A 21,423-nucleotide genomic window follows, 5' to 3' on the forward strand; every position below is an offset into this window, starting at 1 on the left:
ATATTTTTTCAGTTCCAAACTAGTCAATTTTGTATATCACGCATACTTTAATTTACTGATGGCTTCTTGCCACGGAGCTAAATAAACTTAATATTCCATGTGTTAATGTTGAGCAGAGAGAAATTTTTTGGCACTTGATCCTTGGCAATTCCAAGTGTAAACCAATCTAATTATGCTAAACTCGGTGTCTTATGCAGTCTATCTTTTGATTATTCCATCACAGAGTCAATGATAGCAATGACTTAATCATGACAGAAAACGAAGTAGGAAAAATTGCTCTGCGTATTGAAAAGGAGATGTTCAACTTATTTCAAGTTACAGATAATCGGTACAAGGGTACATATCGCAGCATCATGTTAAATCTCAAGGATCCAAAAAATCAGGTTTGTGTGCTCTTTGACTATTAAAATATGTTCAGTCATTTTTCAGTCATGCCCGACTCTTCATGACCCCATTTGGGGTTTTCTTGGCAAAGATATTGGAGTAGCTCGCCGTTTTCTTCTCCAGCTCATTTTACAGATGAGGAAACTGGGGTGAACAGGGTTAAGTGACTTGCCTGGGGTCACACAGCTAGTAAGTTTCTGAGGCCTGATTTGAACTCAGGAAGAGGAGTCCCCATCTCCAGGCACAGCACTGTAACCGCTGCGCCACCTAGCTGCTCCACGTATTGGGATAACACTAAAGCAAAAATAAACATTAATTTTTTGTCGTATTTTAGCTGACAAATTAGTAGGAAAGGTACCATAGCACTCAAAAAACACTAAGTGCCTAATAGGTGCTAAGAGTAAAAAATGGAAAAAGTACACTGCTTCTGCTTTCAGGGAGTTTACAAAGAATATTGTAGTACCTCTACACAACTAGGGTGCAAGGTAGTGTGTGATGGGGGCAAAGGAGACATCACTTTTCTTGGAGCATATGAGGAAGTATTTCAGAGATGTAGCAGCAGTTAAATTGGGCCTCTGTGAAGAAAAGAATTTCAGCAAGCATAGATGGAGAAATACTGAATTCTAGACACAGAACTATATGACCTTGAGTCTGGAAATGCATAGAGTCAAAAGAGCAAAGTAAGGTGGGAGAAATAACTAAGACTCCACTTTGGAGCATGGACTACATGAAATAAGGTTGTGTGAAATTAGGTTAGAAAAATTCCTTGGAGTTAGATTGTGGAGAGCCTTAAATGCCAGGCTAATTAGTTGGTATTTTAAACCATAGGGAAAAGGCAGCCATTGAAAGATTGTTAATGAGAGTAGTATGGTTACTTTGATTAAAGGCATATTAATTAAGATTAATTTGACAGTTGTGTGAAAGATGAGTCGGCAAGATGACAGATAGGAAACAGTCGAGACCATTACAATAACCTAGGCAAGTGGGCAGTAGTAGTGAGAGTCTTAACTAGGTGATGAGGGTAGATAGGATAGACACAGAAGGATGTAGGAGTACCAAGATTTGGCGGTTGACTAGAGACACAGAGTCTGAATTTTTTAACCTGATTGAGATATGTTGGTAATATAAAGTGTGCGCTAGAAAAATTGGTAGGAAGGTCAGAGTTGGGTTTTGGTGGGGATGAGGGGCAGTCTGAGTCCAGCATGACTTGCAAGTCCAAGTGGAGATGTTTAACAGGTAGTTGCAAAATAGGGTTAAGAGATTAGGGGCATATAATGTATATTTCTGAACAATTTCTATAGACACGTGGGAATAAATGAAATAATCAGAGAATAGTTTGTAGAGAAGAGGGCCAATGACAGCTTTTGCAGGAACAGCTACACTTGGAAGCAAGAAGAATTATATAAATCAGTGAAAGAGGCCAAGAAGGAACAGTCAGGCAACTAAAAAATCAAACAGGAAAACAAATATTCATAAAATATCTGCAGTAAGTGTTAACAGCGGTAGCTGTCGTTACCTAAAAGCAACACATCAATGTCGCTCCTGTTCAGAACTTTACAGCCTAGTTGGATTTGTTATATAAGTAGCATAAATTTAATCAACCAATCAATCAATCAGTAATGAACAGTAGTAATATATTTGTTATATAAATAACATGAATAATTGACAAAACCTGTTCATTTTAACACCTTTTCATTCCTGTTGCTACTGTAGTTCAGCTTCCTTACCATATCATTCAATGGATATCATGAGAGCGTCTTTTTTTTTCTCGCATTAGTTTTCCTCTGTCCAGATCATCCTTTACAGTTGTCAAATTTATGTTTCTAAAGGACCACCATAATTAGAGCATTGCACTAGTCAAAAATATTTTGTAGCTTCACATTGTCTGTTCAGTAAAGCAACCCCTTAGTCTGTCATTCAAGGCTTTCTTTGCCTTGGCCCCCACTACTGAACCTACATCTCAGTTAACCTGGACCCAAGGATACATGTTAACGCCTTTCCATTTTGATGTTATTCTCCCCTGTTTTCACCACTGATCAAGCAATATCCCATCTCCCCTCAATACCCATAATAACAAGTGCTATTTCTAACGTGCTGCCTTCTTTGATCATCCTTGCTTGAAAGAATCTCCTGTTATTTTGTCCAGCTTAGGACCTGTAGCATCATTTGTTTACTTCTCTTGCCAGAATTTTCTCCAGGGCAGAAATCATATTCTACCTTAGTATCAGTTTGTACAGTACTTTAAACATACTACCTGAAATACTTGATTACTATATGACATTTCTTTATAGGGACTTTTCCATCGGGTTCTTCGCGAAGAAATCTCTCTGGCAAAACTTGTGAGAATGAAACCCGAAGAACTCGCATCTAAAGAGTTGTCAATGTGGAAAGAGAAGCCGACAAAATTTGTAAGTATGAGTTTAAAATTTTAAAACTAATATTAAACATTTAACTATTACGTGTGATTATGATATAATATACTTAAAATATTTTCTCCTGTAACTAACGAAAACTTTTTGGTGCCGTCACGGGAAGTATACTGAACTTGAAGTCAGAATCCCCAGATTTGAATATTGTCTCTGTTACTTAATTAATTACTTGTTGTAACTTTTGGCAAGTCATTTAGCTTAAGATTCAGTTTCTTCATTTAAAAGGAGAAGGGGAAGGTCATAATACTTATACTCGGTACCTTTCAGGTTGTTGCAAGGATTAAATTAAATAATATAATTGAAAGTTCTATATGAACAATATTATTTTTTATGTAATTGTTATCTTTGAGATGATAGAATCCAAAAATAAATTACAGACTGGAAGCAAGAAGTCTGCCATGAAACAGGAAGCCAGACCCGATATGGACAATTCTCCTCCAGTGTCAGACTCAGATGTAAGTGTACCAAGTCTTTGTCTTGTATTTAAAGAATTCATGATTTCTCTGATGTGGGCAGTTGAAAACCCCTTCTAACATAAGAAGTCAACTTTCATGCGTTGCTCTAGCTGGAAGCATTCATCACCTGGTGTAAGTTATTATTAAATATTAAGGCAGGCTTCCTTCCAGGTAGTGGTATTATAATAATAACAACAGTAAGAACAATAAGCATTTATGTAGCACTTGAAGTTTTCTAAAGCACTTTACAAATATCTCATTTGATCCTTCCAACAACCTTAGGAGAACAGGTGTTATTATTAATCTCTGTTTTATAGATGAAGAAGCTGAAGCAGACAGAAGTTAAATATCCAGTCTCACACATCTAGGAAGTGTGACAGTCTTCCTGACTTCAGGTCCAGAATGCTGTCCACTGCACCCCCTAGGCACTAGGCACCGCGCTGCCCCCCGTTGGATGAAGTACCAGATTTTCATATTTAAACATGTAAGAATGGTTCATTTTGTATTTTTGTTGTTATTTTTTAGGGAAAAAAATTGGCACGAGCTGTACCTGAAAAAAGTGGTGCTCCTCTTCTTGATGTTTTTAGTAGTATATTGCAAGATACTACTAGTCAACACCGGGCTCATCTTTTTGATTTGAACTGCAAAATTTGTACAGGTAAATAAAATTTGGTGATTAGCTTTACATGTATGGAAAATTTTGATGGTTGGAACTGCCTTTTCATTACTTTGAAAAACAGTGTTATAGATTAAAATAAATTTCACTTGGTTAGCCTTTTGGTAGGTATCCAAAATTAAGGTTTTTTTTATTTAATTTTTCAGGTCAAGTCCCATCATCTGAAGATGAACCAGCTCCGAAGAAACCAAAATTGTCAGCTCCTGTTAAGAAGGTGAAGTCAAAATCAAAATCTGGCAGCTCTGGTTCTGGGTCTGTTTCTAGGCCTGTTTCTAGGCCTGCTGATGACTTAGTATCTGAAGCCATAGCTGAAAGTACTTCTGAACCAGAAGTTGAAAGTATTCCTCAGATGAATTTAGAAAGAAGTTATTTTCTTATACCACTGGAACGTGGTAATGCAGAACCATCTTCAGTGAAAGAAAGTTCATTATACCCAAACTCCTGCTCTGCTGGGGTTGTCACTACTGTAACGATATCTGGTAGGGATCCCAGAACAGCACGAAGAAGTTCAGCTGCCACCAGTACCTCAGCCACACGTCCTAGCTCTGGCCTTCAGACTAACAAACTTTGGACTGGAGAAACAAAACGAGAAACGCTCAAACCTGTTTTGACACCCACGGTAGTTCCAGAATCTATATCGACGTCATTTGTGCGAGACCCAAGATACTTACCAGTTCCTCCATCACCAAATATTAAGTATGTACTTCAGATAAAATCTTAAGTTATTGGCATTCTCAAATACTTGGTTTATACATATGTACTTTATATCTAGCTCTTAAGATTGGCTTAGTAGAATAAATGAAAAACTGGAAATTTGGTAGTGTAAAGTTTTGATGCTTGTGTAATTTTTTTAAAGCCTAAATATAGAAGGTAAAGTTTTTCTTAGAGACCAGTTGATGTGGAAAAAAGACAAATATTTCACACTGAGTCTGTAAAGCAACAATTTAATTTCTGTTGGGAAAAACAAAAACAAAACTCTTGCAGTCATATTTTATTCATCGTAGTATAGTATCTAGGGCCTTGCACTTTGTATTGAATGGACAATGTGTGTATTGAGGGCTATAGTTTTTAAAGGGACATTGACTGACTAGAACATCCAAAAAGCTGGATGACCTTCTGAGGCAATCAGGGTGGCCTTTGAAGCCAGATGTGGTGGCTTACACCTGTAATCCCTGCTGTTAGGGTAGGTTCAGAGTATTGCAAAGCTGAGGCTTTTGGGTTGGTTTAACTTACCGTAGAGCTAAAGCCAGTTTGGTATCCACACTAAATTCAGTACCAATATGATTAGCCTCTAGGAGCAGGAGCCACTAGGCTATCTAAAGATGGATGAACTGGCAGAGGGTTGACATGGAGCTGGTGAAAGCTCCTGTGCTGATAGGTAGTGTGATCTTTCTCATAAGTGGCCACCATATATCCAGCCTGCTCCACTTAGAGATGCCTAGTCTCAAAAAAAAAAAAAAAAGTTGGCCTCTAAACCATGTCTTAAGAGAAATTGTTGAAGACTCCTTTTTTTTTTTTTTTTTTTTTCTTTGCTTTTTTTGGCAAGGTGATCGGGGTTAAGTGACTTGCCCAGGATCACACAACTAGTAAGCGTCAAGTGTCTGAGTTCAGATTTGAACTCCTCCTGACTCCAAGGCTAGGGCTCTATCCGTTGTGCCACCCAGCTGCCCCTTGAAGACACTTTGATGTTTCACTTAGAAAATAAGACTGAGAAGAAATAATAGTTAAGTTTCCTTTCAATGAGAGTATTTGATCAAACTTGAATGACTGCTTATCAAATTTCTTATAGACAGGATTCCTAGCTTGTGTAAGAGGTTGAGCTAGATGACCTTTTATGTGCCTTAAACTCTGATTCTCTGATTCTATACATTCTTTAAAATTTAATGTGATTTTATTAGAAATTGGAACTGAAAAATAAAGAGTGTATTTAATATAGTAAGGCTAAAAAATATTCATGCCTAGATTGCAACATGTAAGTTAGGTTTTTGATTTTTAAATTATCTTTAAAATCAAATAAGCCAGGGAGACATATTAAATTGAGATTTTTTTTTAATGGTTTTGTTTTGCAGTATTCCAGGGACGCGATACCCTCAAGAAAGAGATACTTCCCTCTCTCATCTCAGCACCATTTGGAAAGGATTTATTAACATGCAAAGTGTGGTGAAGTTTGTCGCTAAGGCATATCCCGTGTCTGGGTGTTTTGATTATCTCAGTGAGGTTAGAACAGACTGTACACTTATTTCTTTCTTTGTGAAAACTTGTTCATATTGATATTAAAAAACCCACATTCATACTTGAATAAAACATAGAATAAATTCTTCAGCACTTTTAAGGAACCGTGATTTTATTGGTGTGGGCATTTCCTCTACCAGTACGAATCATAACCCTACACAATCTAAAAAAATTATTTCATTTCCTGTGCTCACAATGGTCTTCTCTTCGTGGCAACTTTTTGGTGATAAGCCTATCTATTTTAACTTGTCTAGTCACAGTTCTCTTATTGGTGTGGTAGGACCTGTCAGCATTCTGCTGGAATGCCCTTTTAGATCTCAGGGTCACATGCATGTCACATCAAGGCATTTAAGAAGGTTACTTGAGATACGCATCTTATGTAAGATAAAAATTTAGAGGTATTACCGATATAAGCAAGGAAGTAAAATGAAGTAAAAATAATTTCGTTCACAGATGAAAAATTTGGTCACTAGAATCGCCCATCTTCTTTAAAGATGAAGTCATATTTATTCCCATCTAGTCAATTCAGTAGGTATTTATATACTTGCTGTATGCCATTATTTAGGTACTGTGTACCCAGTGGCAAGTTCTTCATTTTATTACTCTATCAAAACATACTGATGTTTATATTCCTTGCGTGGAGCACAGTTTTAAGCCAATCTTCACTTTGCTTTAATGCTAAATAGTGATAGTTACATGTAATAATTAAAGTACTGAGTTTTTTTTTTTATTTCTGTTTTAACTTCACTTAATTTTTCAAAATACTTCTCATTTAGGAACTGCCAGATACAATGCACATTGGTGGAAGGATTTCACCCAGGGCTGTTTGGGATTATGTTGGCAAAGTCAAATCTTCTGTATCAAAGGTATTCACTTGAAATCCATTCTGTGTAGCAGTAGCAAAAGTAGCATTTGTTAAACATGTTGTCTGTTTTTGACTTCTGATTTGGTTCATGTTTTGAGACCTCCCAAAGACTTACACATGAAAGACGCGTGCATTTTCAAGTCAGTCTTTTAGAAAATACCTTTTAAAAAAAATTGGCAATTTGTATATGTTAAATGGCTTAACTGTTTTGTGGGGCATAGTGAAGTCATTATCAGCTCTAGTGTGTTAGCAATACGTAAGGTGTCTCTCCCCCTCGTTGGGGGGGGGGGAGGAAGAAACTCTTTGAGACTGAACTCTTGGGCAATTTTAGCATTCCTACTTAATGAAATGTAAGGTCAACATAATTTTATAAACCAAAATCTGGGAATTGGTGATTGATGCTATATAAAAATATAGCACTTTTTTAAAGTGCAAAAATGTTGAACTATACGTTTCCTTTCCAATTTTTCTAGAGTAGCACTAGGTCAACCTTTTTTCCCCTTGTACTTTTACATTGCAGGAGCTGTGCTTGATTCGTTTTCATCCTGCAACAGAAGAAGAAGAAGTTGCCTATATTTCTCTCTACTCCTATTTTAGCAGCCGTGGCTATTTTGGGGTGGTAGCTAATAACAACAGGCACATCAGGGACCTCTACTTGATTCCACTGTGTGCTCAGGATCCCATTCCATCAAAACTCTTGCCCTTTGAGGGACCAGGTAAGCACAGAATTTCTGGGTGGCTAATAGGTACACTCAACAGCTCAAGAATTCCCCTACTCATTTTTAATCAGCTTGAGAGAAGATAACATTAAAGTCCTCAGAATAGTAGTCCTTTAAAATTACTTTAAGAGAAAGAATGAAAAAAAGTCAATTGAGAACCTTAAAATGAAGGAAACATTAAAACTATACACAAAGTACTTAGTATCCCACCAGTAGGCACGTTTTTGTCATTAGCTTAAATGATGCTAGGAAGACGGTTAGAAAACAAATTAAAACAAAACAATCTTATCTGCATACTTTATGTCATCAAGTCAGTGAAAAACAATCAAGCTTTTTCAAGCATGAGAGCCAATGGAGCTGCCAAAGAAGAAAGGCAATGTTTTATGTTAGTTTGTAGCTTGTTGCGTCAGACTCATTCTAAATAGAAGTTTCCTCTTTTTCCCGATGTATTTGACTCAGGAATGAGCAAACTCATTTTTCAAAACCCCTTGAGGTAAGTTCTTTCAAAGTCTTATCTATTTCCTGGAAATTCATTCCTGAAAAAACAATCGGAATATCCAAAACAGCTTACGAATCCTGTCAATTACTTCTCAGTTGTTTTGATATAATAGTTTTTAGCCTGTTAGACTAGCTGGAGTTTGCTCATCCCTTACAGGAATGTGAACCTGTGCAAGACTATTTGTGAATTAATCTCTGAACAGCTGTCAAGGAGGTATTGGAAAAGATTTACATTAGTCCTATGTACACAACTTCGTTTCCTTAAACACCAAATAATTAAAGAAACTAAAGTTAAGAAAGTAACTAAATAAAAGAAGACTAAATTAGGATCATAGCATTACATAGAGAAGGCTCATAGACTTAGAGGGTTAGAAGGGTCCTTAGAGATGGTGAGAATCATTATACAGATGGTTAAACCATCTGGAAATACATACACATTAAATATTTTCGGATGATTTTGTTTTTGGAAAAGGAATGCCTACACTTGTTCCTGAATTCTTAATTGCTGGTGCCAAAAACTATATTACTATGATCAAAGTCAGCACTACAACCCAGCCTACCTCTGGCCCTTAACAGCATTTCCAGTCCCCTGCCCAATGCATACCCCTCTATTTTTCCTGGTTTCACACCCTCACTTTTTCTGGAAACCCTTTCAAAAGGCCAATAAGATGGATCCCATTACCATCCCCATTCAGTTGGTGGTGGCAATAAAAATCCATCAGTATAGTGCTTAAGAGATATGTTCTGATCCTGCACTGTGAAAACTCTATATAATAGGACTGCAGAGGAGAACTGGGATTGTATAATCTATTCAGTTTCCCTGTTTCTGAGTTCCCAGATTACATTGATCAGTGGATACCTGATCAGAGATACCAAAGAACAGAAATTTGTGTGCCCTCATTCATATTTGGTTGGTTGGGTTGGGGTTTTTTTTTTTTTTCTTATTTGGGGAGCCATGTCCAAATATGAGTTATTGGTATGATCATATCCAGGGATAAGTACTTACAGCTAGTGTTTACATTATTTCCAAAGAATCACCCAAATGCTGTGGTTCTTTAAGTAAAATATATTTTAAAAGCAAAACATTTGGTGGCTTTATCTCTGCTAATATAAGGTGAAGAAATGCCATCTGACAGGTGAGTCAGAACCTGTGCTTCAGGTTCCCAGAGTCTGATTCTAATGAAGAATGCTGGCTTTCCCGCCAGCCCATAAAAAGGAAAATACCTGCTTTCCAGTCCTGAAGTGTGAAGAACAAGAAGCTGAGGGCTCCCTTGCCAACTGTCTTTGAAGAACTTCTGGTCAGTCAGTAGGCTAGAGACAGCTTCCTATAGATAGAATACAGTTTAATTTGTAAGTTTTTCTTTCCCCTTGGTCTTCGTAGACATTTTCTCATATAATTAAGGTATGCTTAAATTGTGAAGGAGAATCTTTTGTATTTTTTTGAAAAAACATGTCTTTGGGAGATGATAGGTTTTTGGTAAATTTGCTAAACATGTATGTCCCAAAATTTTACAATTTTTTTTTTACCAGGCATTGACTGTAGATTCCCATTTGTGTTATTATTCACAGATTAATGATATATTTGCCTAGAAACATGAGTGGTTTTTTTCTCCTAATGTGGAACAAAGAATTTTGTATCTGTAATCATATGTGAACTTATGGAATCATTTTAAGATAGATAGAAAATTCTTAATTTTTTTTTTCTCTTTTGGCTTTAAGAACTTCTTTGGAGGATCATTTTTCCCCATCTCAGTTTTTGAGATCTAAGCTTTACGTGAGTGTTTTTAGCAGTATTGCCTAGAAAAGCTGAAACTAGAGGAAGCTTCTAAAAATTGAGGTTGTGAAAACTAACTAAAATAATGTTCGTACATTTGAACTCCTCCCCCCCCCCCTTTTTTTTTTAATTCTTAAAAGTTAAGCTTGCCAGTTCCTTACCTTCACTCCCGCTCCGTTTTTGGACTAAACTTGTGATTTTCATTAGTTTGGGTAGCTCCCGATGAGAAAACTTCCTCTATCAATATAGATTGCCAACTGCTCTGCAACTTATAATCTTAAAGAGCTGCATAAGGCATCAAGAGAGAAAGTGATTTGCCCAGCCAGTATGTGTCACAGGCTGGACTTAAACCCAGATCCTTCTGATGCTGAAGCTAGTTTTCTGTCTATTACGTTGTGTCGCCTTTTGCAGTATACACATGAGTTTTATATAAAGCTTTGTGTTTTTTATCCCAGGCCCAGCTCTATCTGCTAGACCCAGTGCATAACCACATTGTATTTGAATTTAGGGTTATGTAGAACTTAATGGTACTCTTGTCGTACCAGAATAACATAGAGTTTTTTTTTTAGTATTTTGTTAAATGAACTCTTTTTTGAGAATATTATTGGTGAGTGGTAGCTTGTAGAGGAGGTTTACCTCTGACAGAAAAACTACAGATACTTTTAAGAGTACTTTTTCTGTGGAATATATTCTGCTTTTTTTTTTTTTCCATCAAAGACATTAGCTAAAAGATTCGGTGAGTGAAATTTTTTTTCAGGTCTTATGTATATGTATTAATGTGTCTGCACAAAGATTGTAACCAGACTTTTCAAATAGCATCGAATTCAATTAGACTTTGGGAGGATTGGGGACAGAAAGAAGAAACCTTCATATCATTGTGATCACTTTAAATGAAGAAGGAGAGTCAGTTATAAACGTATAAACCGAATTAAGAGAATTAAATGCACAATCTTGTCCTTTCTAAGTAGTTAGAACATACAATAAGGGTGAGTTAAAACCATCTTTAGAAACTTGGGGGTTTCCCCTATCCCCTTCCACTATATCTCTCGGTAAGAGTGATGCCTGTTGCTTTGCTACATGGGCCTGGTACTGCTACTTACCTTCACTTTAACTAATGAAACTGATCCATCCATGCCTTTGAAATAACCCGTGTTCAGATCGAGACTCCCTTACCTCAAACGTTCTCAGTTTTCTTAATCTATAGAAATCTAGTTTTCAAAATTGCTTGTTGTTTTAAATTAGAAACATCCTTAGTGCAAACCTAAGTGAAACATCCATTAGCTCTAAAATGAGAAGGTTCATACACATGATACATGAGTATTGGTCCTCTGATTTTCAAAGAGTTTAAGTAATAGCACCGACCGGTCTTATTTCAGAAGTCTTCTCAAATCTTTTGTCCAGAAATAAGGAGTGCTACTTTATAGCTACAGCAAGTTTGTGGGACAGTTCTTCTCACTCAGTAGCTTCATTTCACCTGCTTTTTGAATAATTAATTTCCTAACAGTCCTCAAAAGGGAGGTGGTGAGTAGCATTCCTCATTTATATATGGAGAAAGCGAGTTTTAATTTTATAAATCCAAAGGGGTACATCACTCATCTGGGACTAGACCGAGTAAAGTTTTGGCTCCCCAGTCCTGGGGTTTATGTTTCGTCTTTTAAAACTCAATTAGAATGTTAAAACTTTTTCTGCCCGACTTCTGCAACCTTTCAAAATATAACACTTAAGTTCCCCCAGAATGCATAGGGGCAACAAATTGGAGGGGCGAGTGGAATTTAGTAAGGAAAGTTGCCTAGCTGAATTAATTAAAGCCAAAATGAAATTCTCAATTGTTTACCATATCTTCAAGGCTAAATCATTAACAGTAATTTGGAAAATTCTTTTGCATATCCCTTTGATCCATTTGAAAATTTACTGGTTTTGTGAGTAGGACAAAAAGACTTGCATTAAAAACTGTTAATGGAGGTAATGAATCGACGACGTTTAGAGCATTTCATTTGCCTAAATGAGTCCAAAACAGGGGGAAAATGTTGAAGCTGATCTCTTCCTGTTAGTATATTTTAAAAGATCTTCAGTTTCTACAACTAACTAGTAACTAGGTTGTAGCTTTTTGGAATTTTACATCTGGATATGAGCTATGTTAATAACAGGGGGAAAACTAGCAAATCCTGTGGATCTCCAAACTATTACAGTGAATATAATTTAAGGCTTAAAAAGTTTTGTTGTAGTAAGTGAAAACTTCTGAAGTATGCATTTAAAAGTTTAGTTAAGTTTTGGGGACATCTCATTAAGTTTTAAGTTGAACACGTTTAAATTATATTTAAGTGGATAAAAGAAGACCGTATTTCAAGAGATTAAGATTGCCGCTATACTTAAATCTAGCATTAAATGAATGAGAGCACGATCTAGAAATTGAAAATAGTTAACACCTAGTTTGAGGGTTTGTAATAATAGTTACTTCACCTGTTTAAGAACAGGTGAAACAGGTGACAGGTCATAAAAATATTTTTAATTACAAAGTTAAAATAGATAATAGCTTTTAAGTACCTTTTTGTTATTCTAAAGTGATGATTTAGGAAGTAATCAAGTCATTCAATAGTATTACTCAATCATCATAGTTCTGGTAGGATGAAGATTCAAAGCTAATGGGGAATGTGTAACCAGGTTACCTTAAATTTTTTGGTTTTTGGCCACATGTTGATCTGCAGAAAAATTGATTAAACAACTCCATTAACAATAGATGAGGATGTTATTACATCTAAAATAGAGTTTTTAACTTGCTAGGTACAGTCCCTCTAATTCTCAGTTCAGCATACTACTAAATTTTGTGTTGCCTAGCTTGCTGTGAATGACTCATCTAGGCTTCAGTACACACACTTTGGACCTTTCTGCTACCTAAAAATTACTCCAAATTTTTTTTTTATATTTCCTCTCTTCTTTTGTCCTACTCTAAGTAAAGTATTTGAGAGCAAGATTTACTTGTAATGTTTTCAATAAGGCCTATTCTTGTGTACAGTGAGTGCCCACGTAACTATAATTTTGGGGTTTTTTTTGGTTTTTGGTTTTTTTTGTTTTTTCTTTTTAGGCAATTGGGGTTAAGTGACTTGCCCAGGGTCACACAGCTAGTAAGTGTCAAGTGTTTGGTCTGAGGCTGGATTGGAACTCAGGTCCTCCTGACTTCAGGGCTGGTGCTCTATACGCTGTGCCACCTAGCTGCCCCACCCACGTAATTATAAATTGATTATTTTATGGATACCAGATTTTCCGATAAGCATCAGAATATGGAAGTATAGAAAACCTTCAACTTCTCCACAGTAGATCTGAAGGACAGTTTGCTCTCTTCCCATTGTGTATTAACTTTAGTCTCTTAGAAGTGGGGAAATACACTAGGCTAAAACAAAATTTCCAGTTAGCATCAGATGTTAAGCATTTTTTAAGTGTCAAATTTTGACATTACTAGTGTTTTAAAAAGAAAAAAAGAAATAAAGGCAAAAACACAGCCCTCAACTTTTCATGTCTTAGCTAAAAAAAAAAAAAAAAAAAAAGAAGTTTAGTAATGTTATACAGTACATTCAGAATTTTACCCAAAAGTAAAGGCAAAATATATAGGGTATGATATTTGATAAGTAGAGCCTGATTATCTGGTGTATCATATGTACTTACTCCTCCCTCTATATTCTGTGCCTTTCGACAAATTTGCAAAACCATTAAAACTTCCATCCAGGAGTAGGTAGAGGAACATTTCAAACATTTTTGTCTATTGTGCTGAAAAATTCTGGTGAAGAATTAGAGGGGTAAAATTAAAATGGCTAAAATTTGGTGCTTCTATGTGTATAAATTTTATCTAACTTGACTATTCCTATAATATAGCATTTGTCCCCAAGAAAAGAGGTCTTATATGCATAGGATACCATTTAGCTGAGAGAAACAATTTCTTGGTTCATCTATGATGATGATGCTACAGATCCACCACCAGACATGCCTTTTTGAGAGTTCCTTAGCCCTATTTCCTATAATGAGGATTATTTACCAATCTAACCATGTTTTCCCCTCTTATAAAACAAACATATTTGAGAGTTATTTGGATTTAGGGATCATTCAGTGTCCATGAGAAAATTTTCCATATGTCACCATTACTAAGATCATTGATCCATATTGGATTCCAATTCACCACCTTGAGTTCATTATTACCATTTTCTGAGATAATCAGTAAATATTAAAACAATTCTAAGTTTTTATGAAATTCCAAAATGCTATCTGAAAAGCACAAAATGCTATCTGAAAAATATTAAGAACATTTCTTCAAACATAAAAAAAACATCAATACTGAATTCAAGAAATCAACACTTTTACCTCACTTTATACACTGTAGCATGTTTTCTATACATATATCTAATTGGCTATCAGTGTACTTTTAAAAAACAACTTGCTCACGTACTGAAGAGTTAAGCTATTGCTTAGCACTGAAACAAATAATTTTTTTGCATATTTTTCCACCACTGCCCAATTTTTTAAATGCTTGAAAGATTATTGAAGACAGAGGGAAAAACCGTTCACAATAAATATTTATCTTAATTTGTAAGTACCTTATATTTTATTAGCCAAGTGAGATAATATATAGTGCTTGGCCAATTTTAAAGTACTACATATATGGTAGCTATTATTACTATTATTGCCACGCTCTGGTTTAGGAAAGAAATTCCTAATACAAATGTATGTTTTCAAGGAAGTTTATTTTTAAGTATATAGGAGGAAGCTTTTTCGCTTTGCTTAACGAACAGATGCCATACAGTTGACTGAGAAGACATTCTATGTGATTTTCTAAATATACGTTATTTTTACTTTTTAGATACTTTTATTGCATCAGTGTTATTTAAAAAAAAATAAATATTGAGGGCATGACAAAGCACTACTTTAAGAAGACACTTGAGTATTGGAAATGTTCTGTGATTATGACTTTTTTCTTATCCTAATACGAATTGTTAACCTTTCGAGGCTTATGATGACTAGTGACTACTTTAACGTGTTTTGTGTGCCAGAATATTCCTGTAATTTACTTTCCTTCAAGTTCTGCAAATATTACTTTAGTTTTTCCTTTGCCAGTATTCAACAATAGAAAGAGTGCTTTGTAATGTAAAATTGTCGAACTTTTCATGCGCCCACTAATAGTTTGTAGGTAGAAATTCTACTAAGGCTGTCTACAGGAAGATAGTATTGTTAAATAATAAAACTTCTTTTCCTGCATTCTAAAACACATGTACTTTTCTCCCCTAGGTCTTGAGTCACCACGTACAAACTTAATACTGGGATTAGTCGTTCGTCAAAACATAAAGCGACCTTCAAACTCTGGAGAGTTGGGTAAGATGGAAGAAAAACGAAGGAAACTTCAAATGTGGGAAGAAATCGAGGTGTCAGTCTATCCCAAAGGAGTCACATCTTCTCAGTCTGAAAAGAAACAGTCAAAGTATCAGATTTATTCTGCAGATACTGGTGTCAGTACCACACCACCTGGATCCCTACCTCCACCACCAGCACCGCCCCCAGATCCACCAGCATCATCTTCGGTATTGAAAATATTGCCATCACTTAAAACAGAAACTACTACCGCCACAAGTCTGTCAGCTTCATCAGCAACTGTTACAACTACAACTTCCTTCCCTGCTAACTCATCTAGTTCAAAAACAGTTTCACCCCTAGAACACATCTTGCAAACTCTTTTTGGAAAGAAGAAATCATTTGACTTGGCTGCTAAGGACTCTGAACTTACTTTAACTTTAAACCAAGAGTCTAAGGTGACTGTGGATGAAGGAGTACCAGCAACTCCTTTATTAGATCCAATTGTTCAGCAGTTTGGCAAAATGTCAGAAGATAAAACTCTAGAGGAGGAAGAGGATGATAGACCATATGATCCTGAAGAAGAATATGATCCAGAGAAAGCTTTTGAAACTCAAATTACTGAAAGTGAAAAACGGTATGACCTAGAAAAACGTTCTGAAATATCCGAGAGGGAAGATGTGGCTTATGACCCAGAAGATGAAACTATTTTAGAAGAAGCTAAAGTTGCTATTGATGACCTACCTAATAAAATGCGTACAGATAGTAAAAATTCCACAGAAAGGACATCTGAATACGTGACTGATATCTCTGCTCCCTCTTCCTTAGTAGAACAACAAAAGATGATCGAAGAATTAAAAAAGCAAATAGAGGAGCAGAAGAGGAAACTAGAAGAACAAGAAGAAGCACTTAGACAGCAAAGGGCTGCAGTCGGTGTTTCAATGGCTCACTTTTCAGTATCAGATGCATTGATGTCACCGCCTCCAAAATCATCTTTAATAAAGACTAAATTATTTCAGCCAGAGCAACAAACTGCAGATAAATCAGATTTATCTTCAACATCAAATCAGTTAGGTCACGCAGGAAGCCAAAGTTCAGGTCTAAGACAAAGCAGAGATCCACGACAGGCTAGAAGAATGGTTATGGGAAAAAATGAAAGTGAAAATTCGTTAAAGCCGCTGTCCAGTTCCTCACGTAGCAGGACACCTATGAGAGAACTTCCTGCAGCTGTTAATGTGGGCCAATTGCCTACACCACCACAAGAAGAAAAAGAATTGAATCCAGCTACTCAGTTGGTATACAGTAATGATAAGTGGGTTCCAAGTGAAAAAGCCACTGTTATTCTTGATCAGGATGGACAAAATGATAAGAGTGAAAATTCAGAAAATACGTCCAAACCTCACTTAGAAAGCGCACATCCATCGGTATCAGAAGTTTCATCTAAACCTTTACAAAAAATACTCCTTCCAACACCTCCCAATACATCTTTTCAACCAAATTTCCCAGTGCAAAATGATGGGCAGACTTTTAGTTCACCGAGTGGAGCGAGCAGTCCTTTCTCAAATACGGTATTTACATCTCAGGAAAAATCTCTTAGTTCATCCCAATATGAAGATAGACGAAATCCTCAGTTTGCAGGAAAAAATGATTCTTCAGCTGCTCAGGATGAGGGCGAAAGAGGTTCACAATCCAAACGCGATGATAACAGAGGAATGCTTTCATTTCCTTCCTCTGGAGAAAAAGGAGGCCCACTCCAATCACAGTTTCAGCGACAAAATGAACCTACATCAAGGAATTCTGGAGCAGCCTCAGGACCTCATGGACCCAGCTTTCCAGGACCAAGGGGACCAACACCTCAGTTTTCAGAAGAAAATAATTCTAGTTCGGAGGGACAAGGAGCACCTTCATCTACCAGGTTTGGGGGACAGAAGGCACCTATTCCTTTATTATTCTCTGGACAACATGGACCACCTCCTTTTGGTGACAACAGAGGTCCTTCTCCTTATTTTGGTGGGCCTAGAGGAGTGGCACCATCCCAATTTGAAGACCGTAGGGATCCCCATTGGAAAAAAAGGGAATTCCAAGATGCCCAGTATAGTGAGACGACCAACCTTCCTTCACAGTTTGGAGGGCCACAACGATCTCAGTTTATGGGAAATAGAGGCCCAGCACCTTTCCCATTTGGAGGACAAAGAAGACCTCTACTATGTCAGTTTAAGGGACCTCAAGGAGGCCCTCCTCCCACTCAGTTTGGAGGTCCAGGGGGACCACCACCTGGCCATTTTGTGGGGCCAAGAGGCCCCCCTCCCAACCAGTTTGAAGGGCCCTGGGGTTCCCATCCCAATCAGTTTGAAGGCCCTCGGGGTCCCCATACCAATCCGTTGGAAGGTCCCTGGGGTCCCCATCCCAACCAGTCTGAAGGACTCTGGGGTCCCCCTCCCAACGAGTCTGAAGGGCTCTGGGGTCCCCCTCCCAACCAGTTCGAAGGGCTCTGGGGTCCCCCTCCCAACCAGTTTGAAGGGCTCTGGGGTCCCCTTCCCAACCAGTTAGAAGGGCTCTGGGGTCCCCCTCCCAACCCGTTTGAAGGGCTCTGGGGTCCCCATCCCAACCAGTTTGAAGGGCTCTGGGGTCCCCATCCCAACCAGTTTGAAGGACTCTGGGGTCCCCATCCCAACCAGTTTGAAGGGCTCTGGGGTCCTCATCCCAACCAGTTCGAAGGTCCTCAAGGCCCCGCGGGAAACTCTATGCCAGGACCAAGGGTTATTCAGCCACAGCAATTTGAAGAACAAAGAGTAAATTTACCACCAAGATTTGCAAATCAAAGGGGTCCAACACCCCTTCAGTTTGGGCCAAGGGGATCTGCTCCGTTTTCAGAAAAAAACAAACAGCCCCCTTCAAGATTTCACTTTCAAGGACAATCTCTGCAGCTTATGAAACCTCCTCCAAGACTTGAACTTCGAAGCCATCCACCACAACACGGGAAGAAGAAATGGGAAGAAGCTGGTCCATTTGCTTCTCTGCCAACGAATATATCTGGACAGGCCTCAGAATCAGACTCACAGTGTCCGGCAACTGATTTCCAAGATGGCAAAAGTCATGAATATAGAAATCAGGATTTTGAAGGAAGCACCAAAGAAAAGTCATCAGATGAACCTGAAACCCAGCTCTCAGAAAATAGACAAGGCAGAGGTTTTGAAGATAGAAGAAGGGACCAAGATCATGGGAAACCTTGGGAAACAGAGCATGGCCAAAATTGGAGTAGAGACACAGAAGGAGATTGTGATAGAAACAAAGAGAAGAATCAAAACGGGGATAAGGATAAGGAATCAGAATGCAACAAGGAATGGGACATAAACAGAGAGGGAAGCAGAAATGGAGATCGGGACCGCGAAAGGGACCAAGACAGGAGACAGGATGGAGACAGGTCAAGAAGCGGAGACAGCGATCAAGATCAAACAAGAGAAAGGGACAGAGAACGAGACAGTGACTGAGAAAAAGACAGAGGAAGAGATAGAGGAAAAGACCGTAAAGACAGAAGTAAAAGTAAAGAGAGTAGTAGGGATTGAAAACCAGAAGAACAGAAAGAAGCTCAAAAACCAGCTGAAATAGAAGGTTCATAAACTTCTTATGACTTGTGTGTGTAAATATATGTACATATATATGGGGGGGAGGGACTTTACATGGGGTTTGGTTGCATATACTCAACGTTGCCAAAAAAAATAAAAAAGGCCCTTTTAAAGCCAGCCTTACAAAATGTGTTCAAGGAAAATAGTTTTTGAAACTGCTATGAAATTAGATGGAGTGGAACCATTCTGGACTTCACCTTATGTAATTTTGTGTGCAATATGTTTTCTTACAAAATTTCACATCTTTACAATTCTGAAATGTTTTTTTACTTAACTCTTGAAATTTCCACTTAAAATTAATACAGACATGGGAAAAAAGCATTTTGCTTTTTTCAGATTAAAAAGTTATGTTTTCCAGTAACTTGACTATTGTAAACTTTTAAGGGAACTTCATTGGACCTTAGGAGCCATACCTTTACTTACATCTCAAGTGCAGTATTTCTGCTTAAAAAAAAAAAATTTTTTTTATAGGTTTCTTAGTATGTGCTTTACAAGAGGGTCATGTATTTCTGTCCTGTGCTGATTTTACTCTAGGTCGAATGCACGTATTTATGAAGTGATTGTGAAAGAGCACAGTATTAGTAGTTTGTAATTAATGGAGTGTTAAGAAATACAAAGCTTATATTGACTGTCTCTTTTATGTAAAGGATAGTGTTCAGCCAGGAAGGAAACTAAAAAGAAAAATCTGACTTTTCCTCCTGATTTTTCTGTTGCCTTAGAAAAATACCGTTTAAAAAAATCTTTGATTAAAGTAACATCCATGTGTCTTGGTAGAAATCTGTCAAGCTTTTAAGTGTCAGTTCATTGGAAAATGTTTAAAGTCTACAAACACAAGCAAAAAAATAAGAGAAATAAACCAATTAAGGATATTTTTAAAGCCGGTCCTTTGGTTTGAATAATCAGGAACATTTTGTTTGCAGAATAGTGCTATTCAAGCAGTTCTTTAGTAATTTCAAAGCAAAATGTACCCAGCTCAGAATTGCTGATATTTGTCAGTCTACCATGTGGATGGTGTATTTAAAAGTTTACCACCGAAAACAGAAAAATATTTGCATGAAGTTTATGAAAGCAAAAGTGGTATAAGTTGAAGTACTACAAACTAAGTGGAAAGTTTTTCACTGTGAAATACAGTATACTGCTTCTTTTCATCTATTTTTCAAGTACTGAAGTGTGAAATAGAGAAAATCTTGCTAATTCATTTGACTGTACAAATACAGTTTGATAATTTTTTTTATATTTTCATAAACTACTTTTGCAAATATAAATGAGAAAATATTATCATTTGTTTCTTGGAGTCACTCCACTGTACATCGCTACAGATTTTACAGATTTATATAGGCACAAATTTTTAAGTTCTGAAGCCATTAGCAACTTAGTAATTTGGATGATTTGTATTAGAAACCAAGAGTTAGAATGTTAAATTACATATAGGCATAAAGCTCAAACATCTAACATGATGTAAGTTTTTTTTAAAAAAAAAAACTAAAATGTTTGTAATTTAAATATACAAATGAAAAAAAAACTAAGTGTGTTTGTTTAGGTTTACTTGATAGAAATTCTGTAAATTGTATTTTATATTGCACAGTATATCACTGTACAATAAAACATGGAACTTTTGTTATTCTAAGTAGAATAAACATCTACAAAATGTTTATGAATCTGTTATCATTACCTGATCTCTACCACTTTTTCTAGAAGAAATTGCAGTAGAATGTAGGAATTTATTGGATCTTATTTTCTGGACACCTTTCCGAAATTTAAGCTTAGAATAGTGCTTCAGAATGCAAATTAACTTGAAGATAGACGTAACTAAAATTTTGGTATATAGAAGTAGCTTGTACGCCAAAAAGTTTCAACTAGAATTTGACTAATCAGAACTCTCACCCATAAAGTAAAGGAGGGAGTACAAACTCATGTCATAATTAAACATAATTGATTTACATAATTAAAAGAAACAATTTTAATCTGCCCCGGAAGCAGCATGGAATAGTGAAAAGAGCATTCACTTTGGAATTGGAGGACCTATCCGGTGTCTTGTGCTTATTATCTCAAGTATGTCACTTAACCCTCCTCCTGGGCCTCACTTCGCACATCTGTATTAGGGGTCCCTTCTGTATCTAGAGCTAGGATATAATGGTATGGTCTCCTACACCCACATTTTGCAGCCCCAGACACCCTACAAGATCCTTAATCATTAAAGAAACCTCAATTAGTTTCAGCATAATGGGTTTTTTATGGCAAGAAAGTGGACTAGTAGAGTCTAAGCGGACTTCGAAGAATAACCTTCTATTCCCCAGTTTTTTGCTTGGTATTCGTAAGATCATAAGAGCTGGGAGGGACCTTGGATGCCATCTTGTCTAACCCCATTTGATAATGAAGCGTGTTAGTGTCCGTGGGATGTGAAAGTAGACAGTAATAAAAAAGAAAGAAAGAA

At 36.9% G+C, this 21,423-nt stretch overlaps 1 protein-coding gene across 1 annotated transcript in view; it reads left to right on the forward strand.

The window, feature by feature from the left end:
- LOC114023163 (death-inducer obliterator 1-like) overlaps nucleotides 1–19,007 on the forward strand; it is a 30,458-nt gene extending 11,451 nt beyond the window's left edge. Inside the window, 10 exon segments of the mRNA XM_027835691.1 lie at nucleotides 224–383; nucleotides 2,676–2,792; nucleotides 3,164–3,268; nucleotides 3,794–3,926; nucleotides 4,091–4,640; nucleotides 6,014–6,161; nucleotides 6,953–7,042; nucleotides 7,562–7,757; nucleotides 15,304–17,859; nucleotides 17,950–19,007. Of these exon segments, the coding sequence (XP_027691492.1) occupies nucleotides 224–383; nucleotides 2,676–2,792; nucleotides 3,164–3,268; nucleotides 3,794–3,926; nucleotides 4,091–4,640; nucleotides 6,014–6,161; nucleotides 6,953–7,042; nucleotides 7,562–7,757; nucleotides 15,304–17,859; nucleotides 17,950–19,007 (5,113 nt within the window).
- Nucleotides 19,008–21,423: the final 2,416 nt, after the last annotated feature.

The sequence above is a fragment of the Vombatus ursinus genome, unplaced genomic scaffold, assembly GCF_900497805.2.
Source record: "Vombatus ursinus unplaced genomic scaffold, bare-nosed wombat genome assembly UNPS02004397.1, whole genome shotgun sequence".
Classification (NCBI taxonomy): Eukaryota; Metazoa; Chordata; class Mammalia; order Diprotodontia; family Vombatidae; genus Vombatus; species Vombatus ursinus.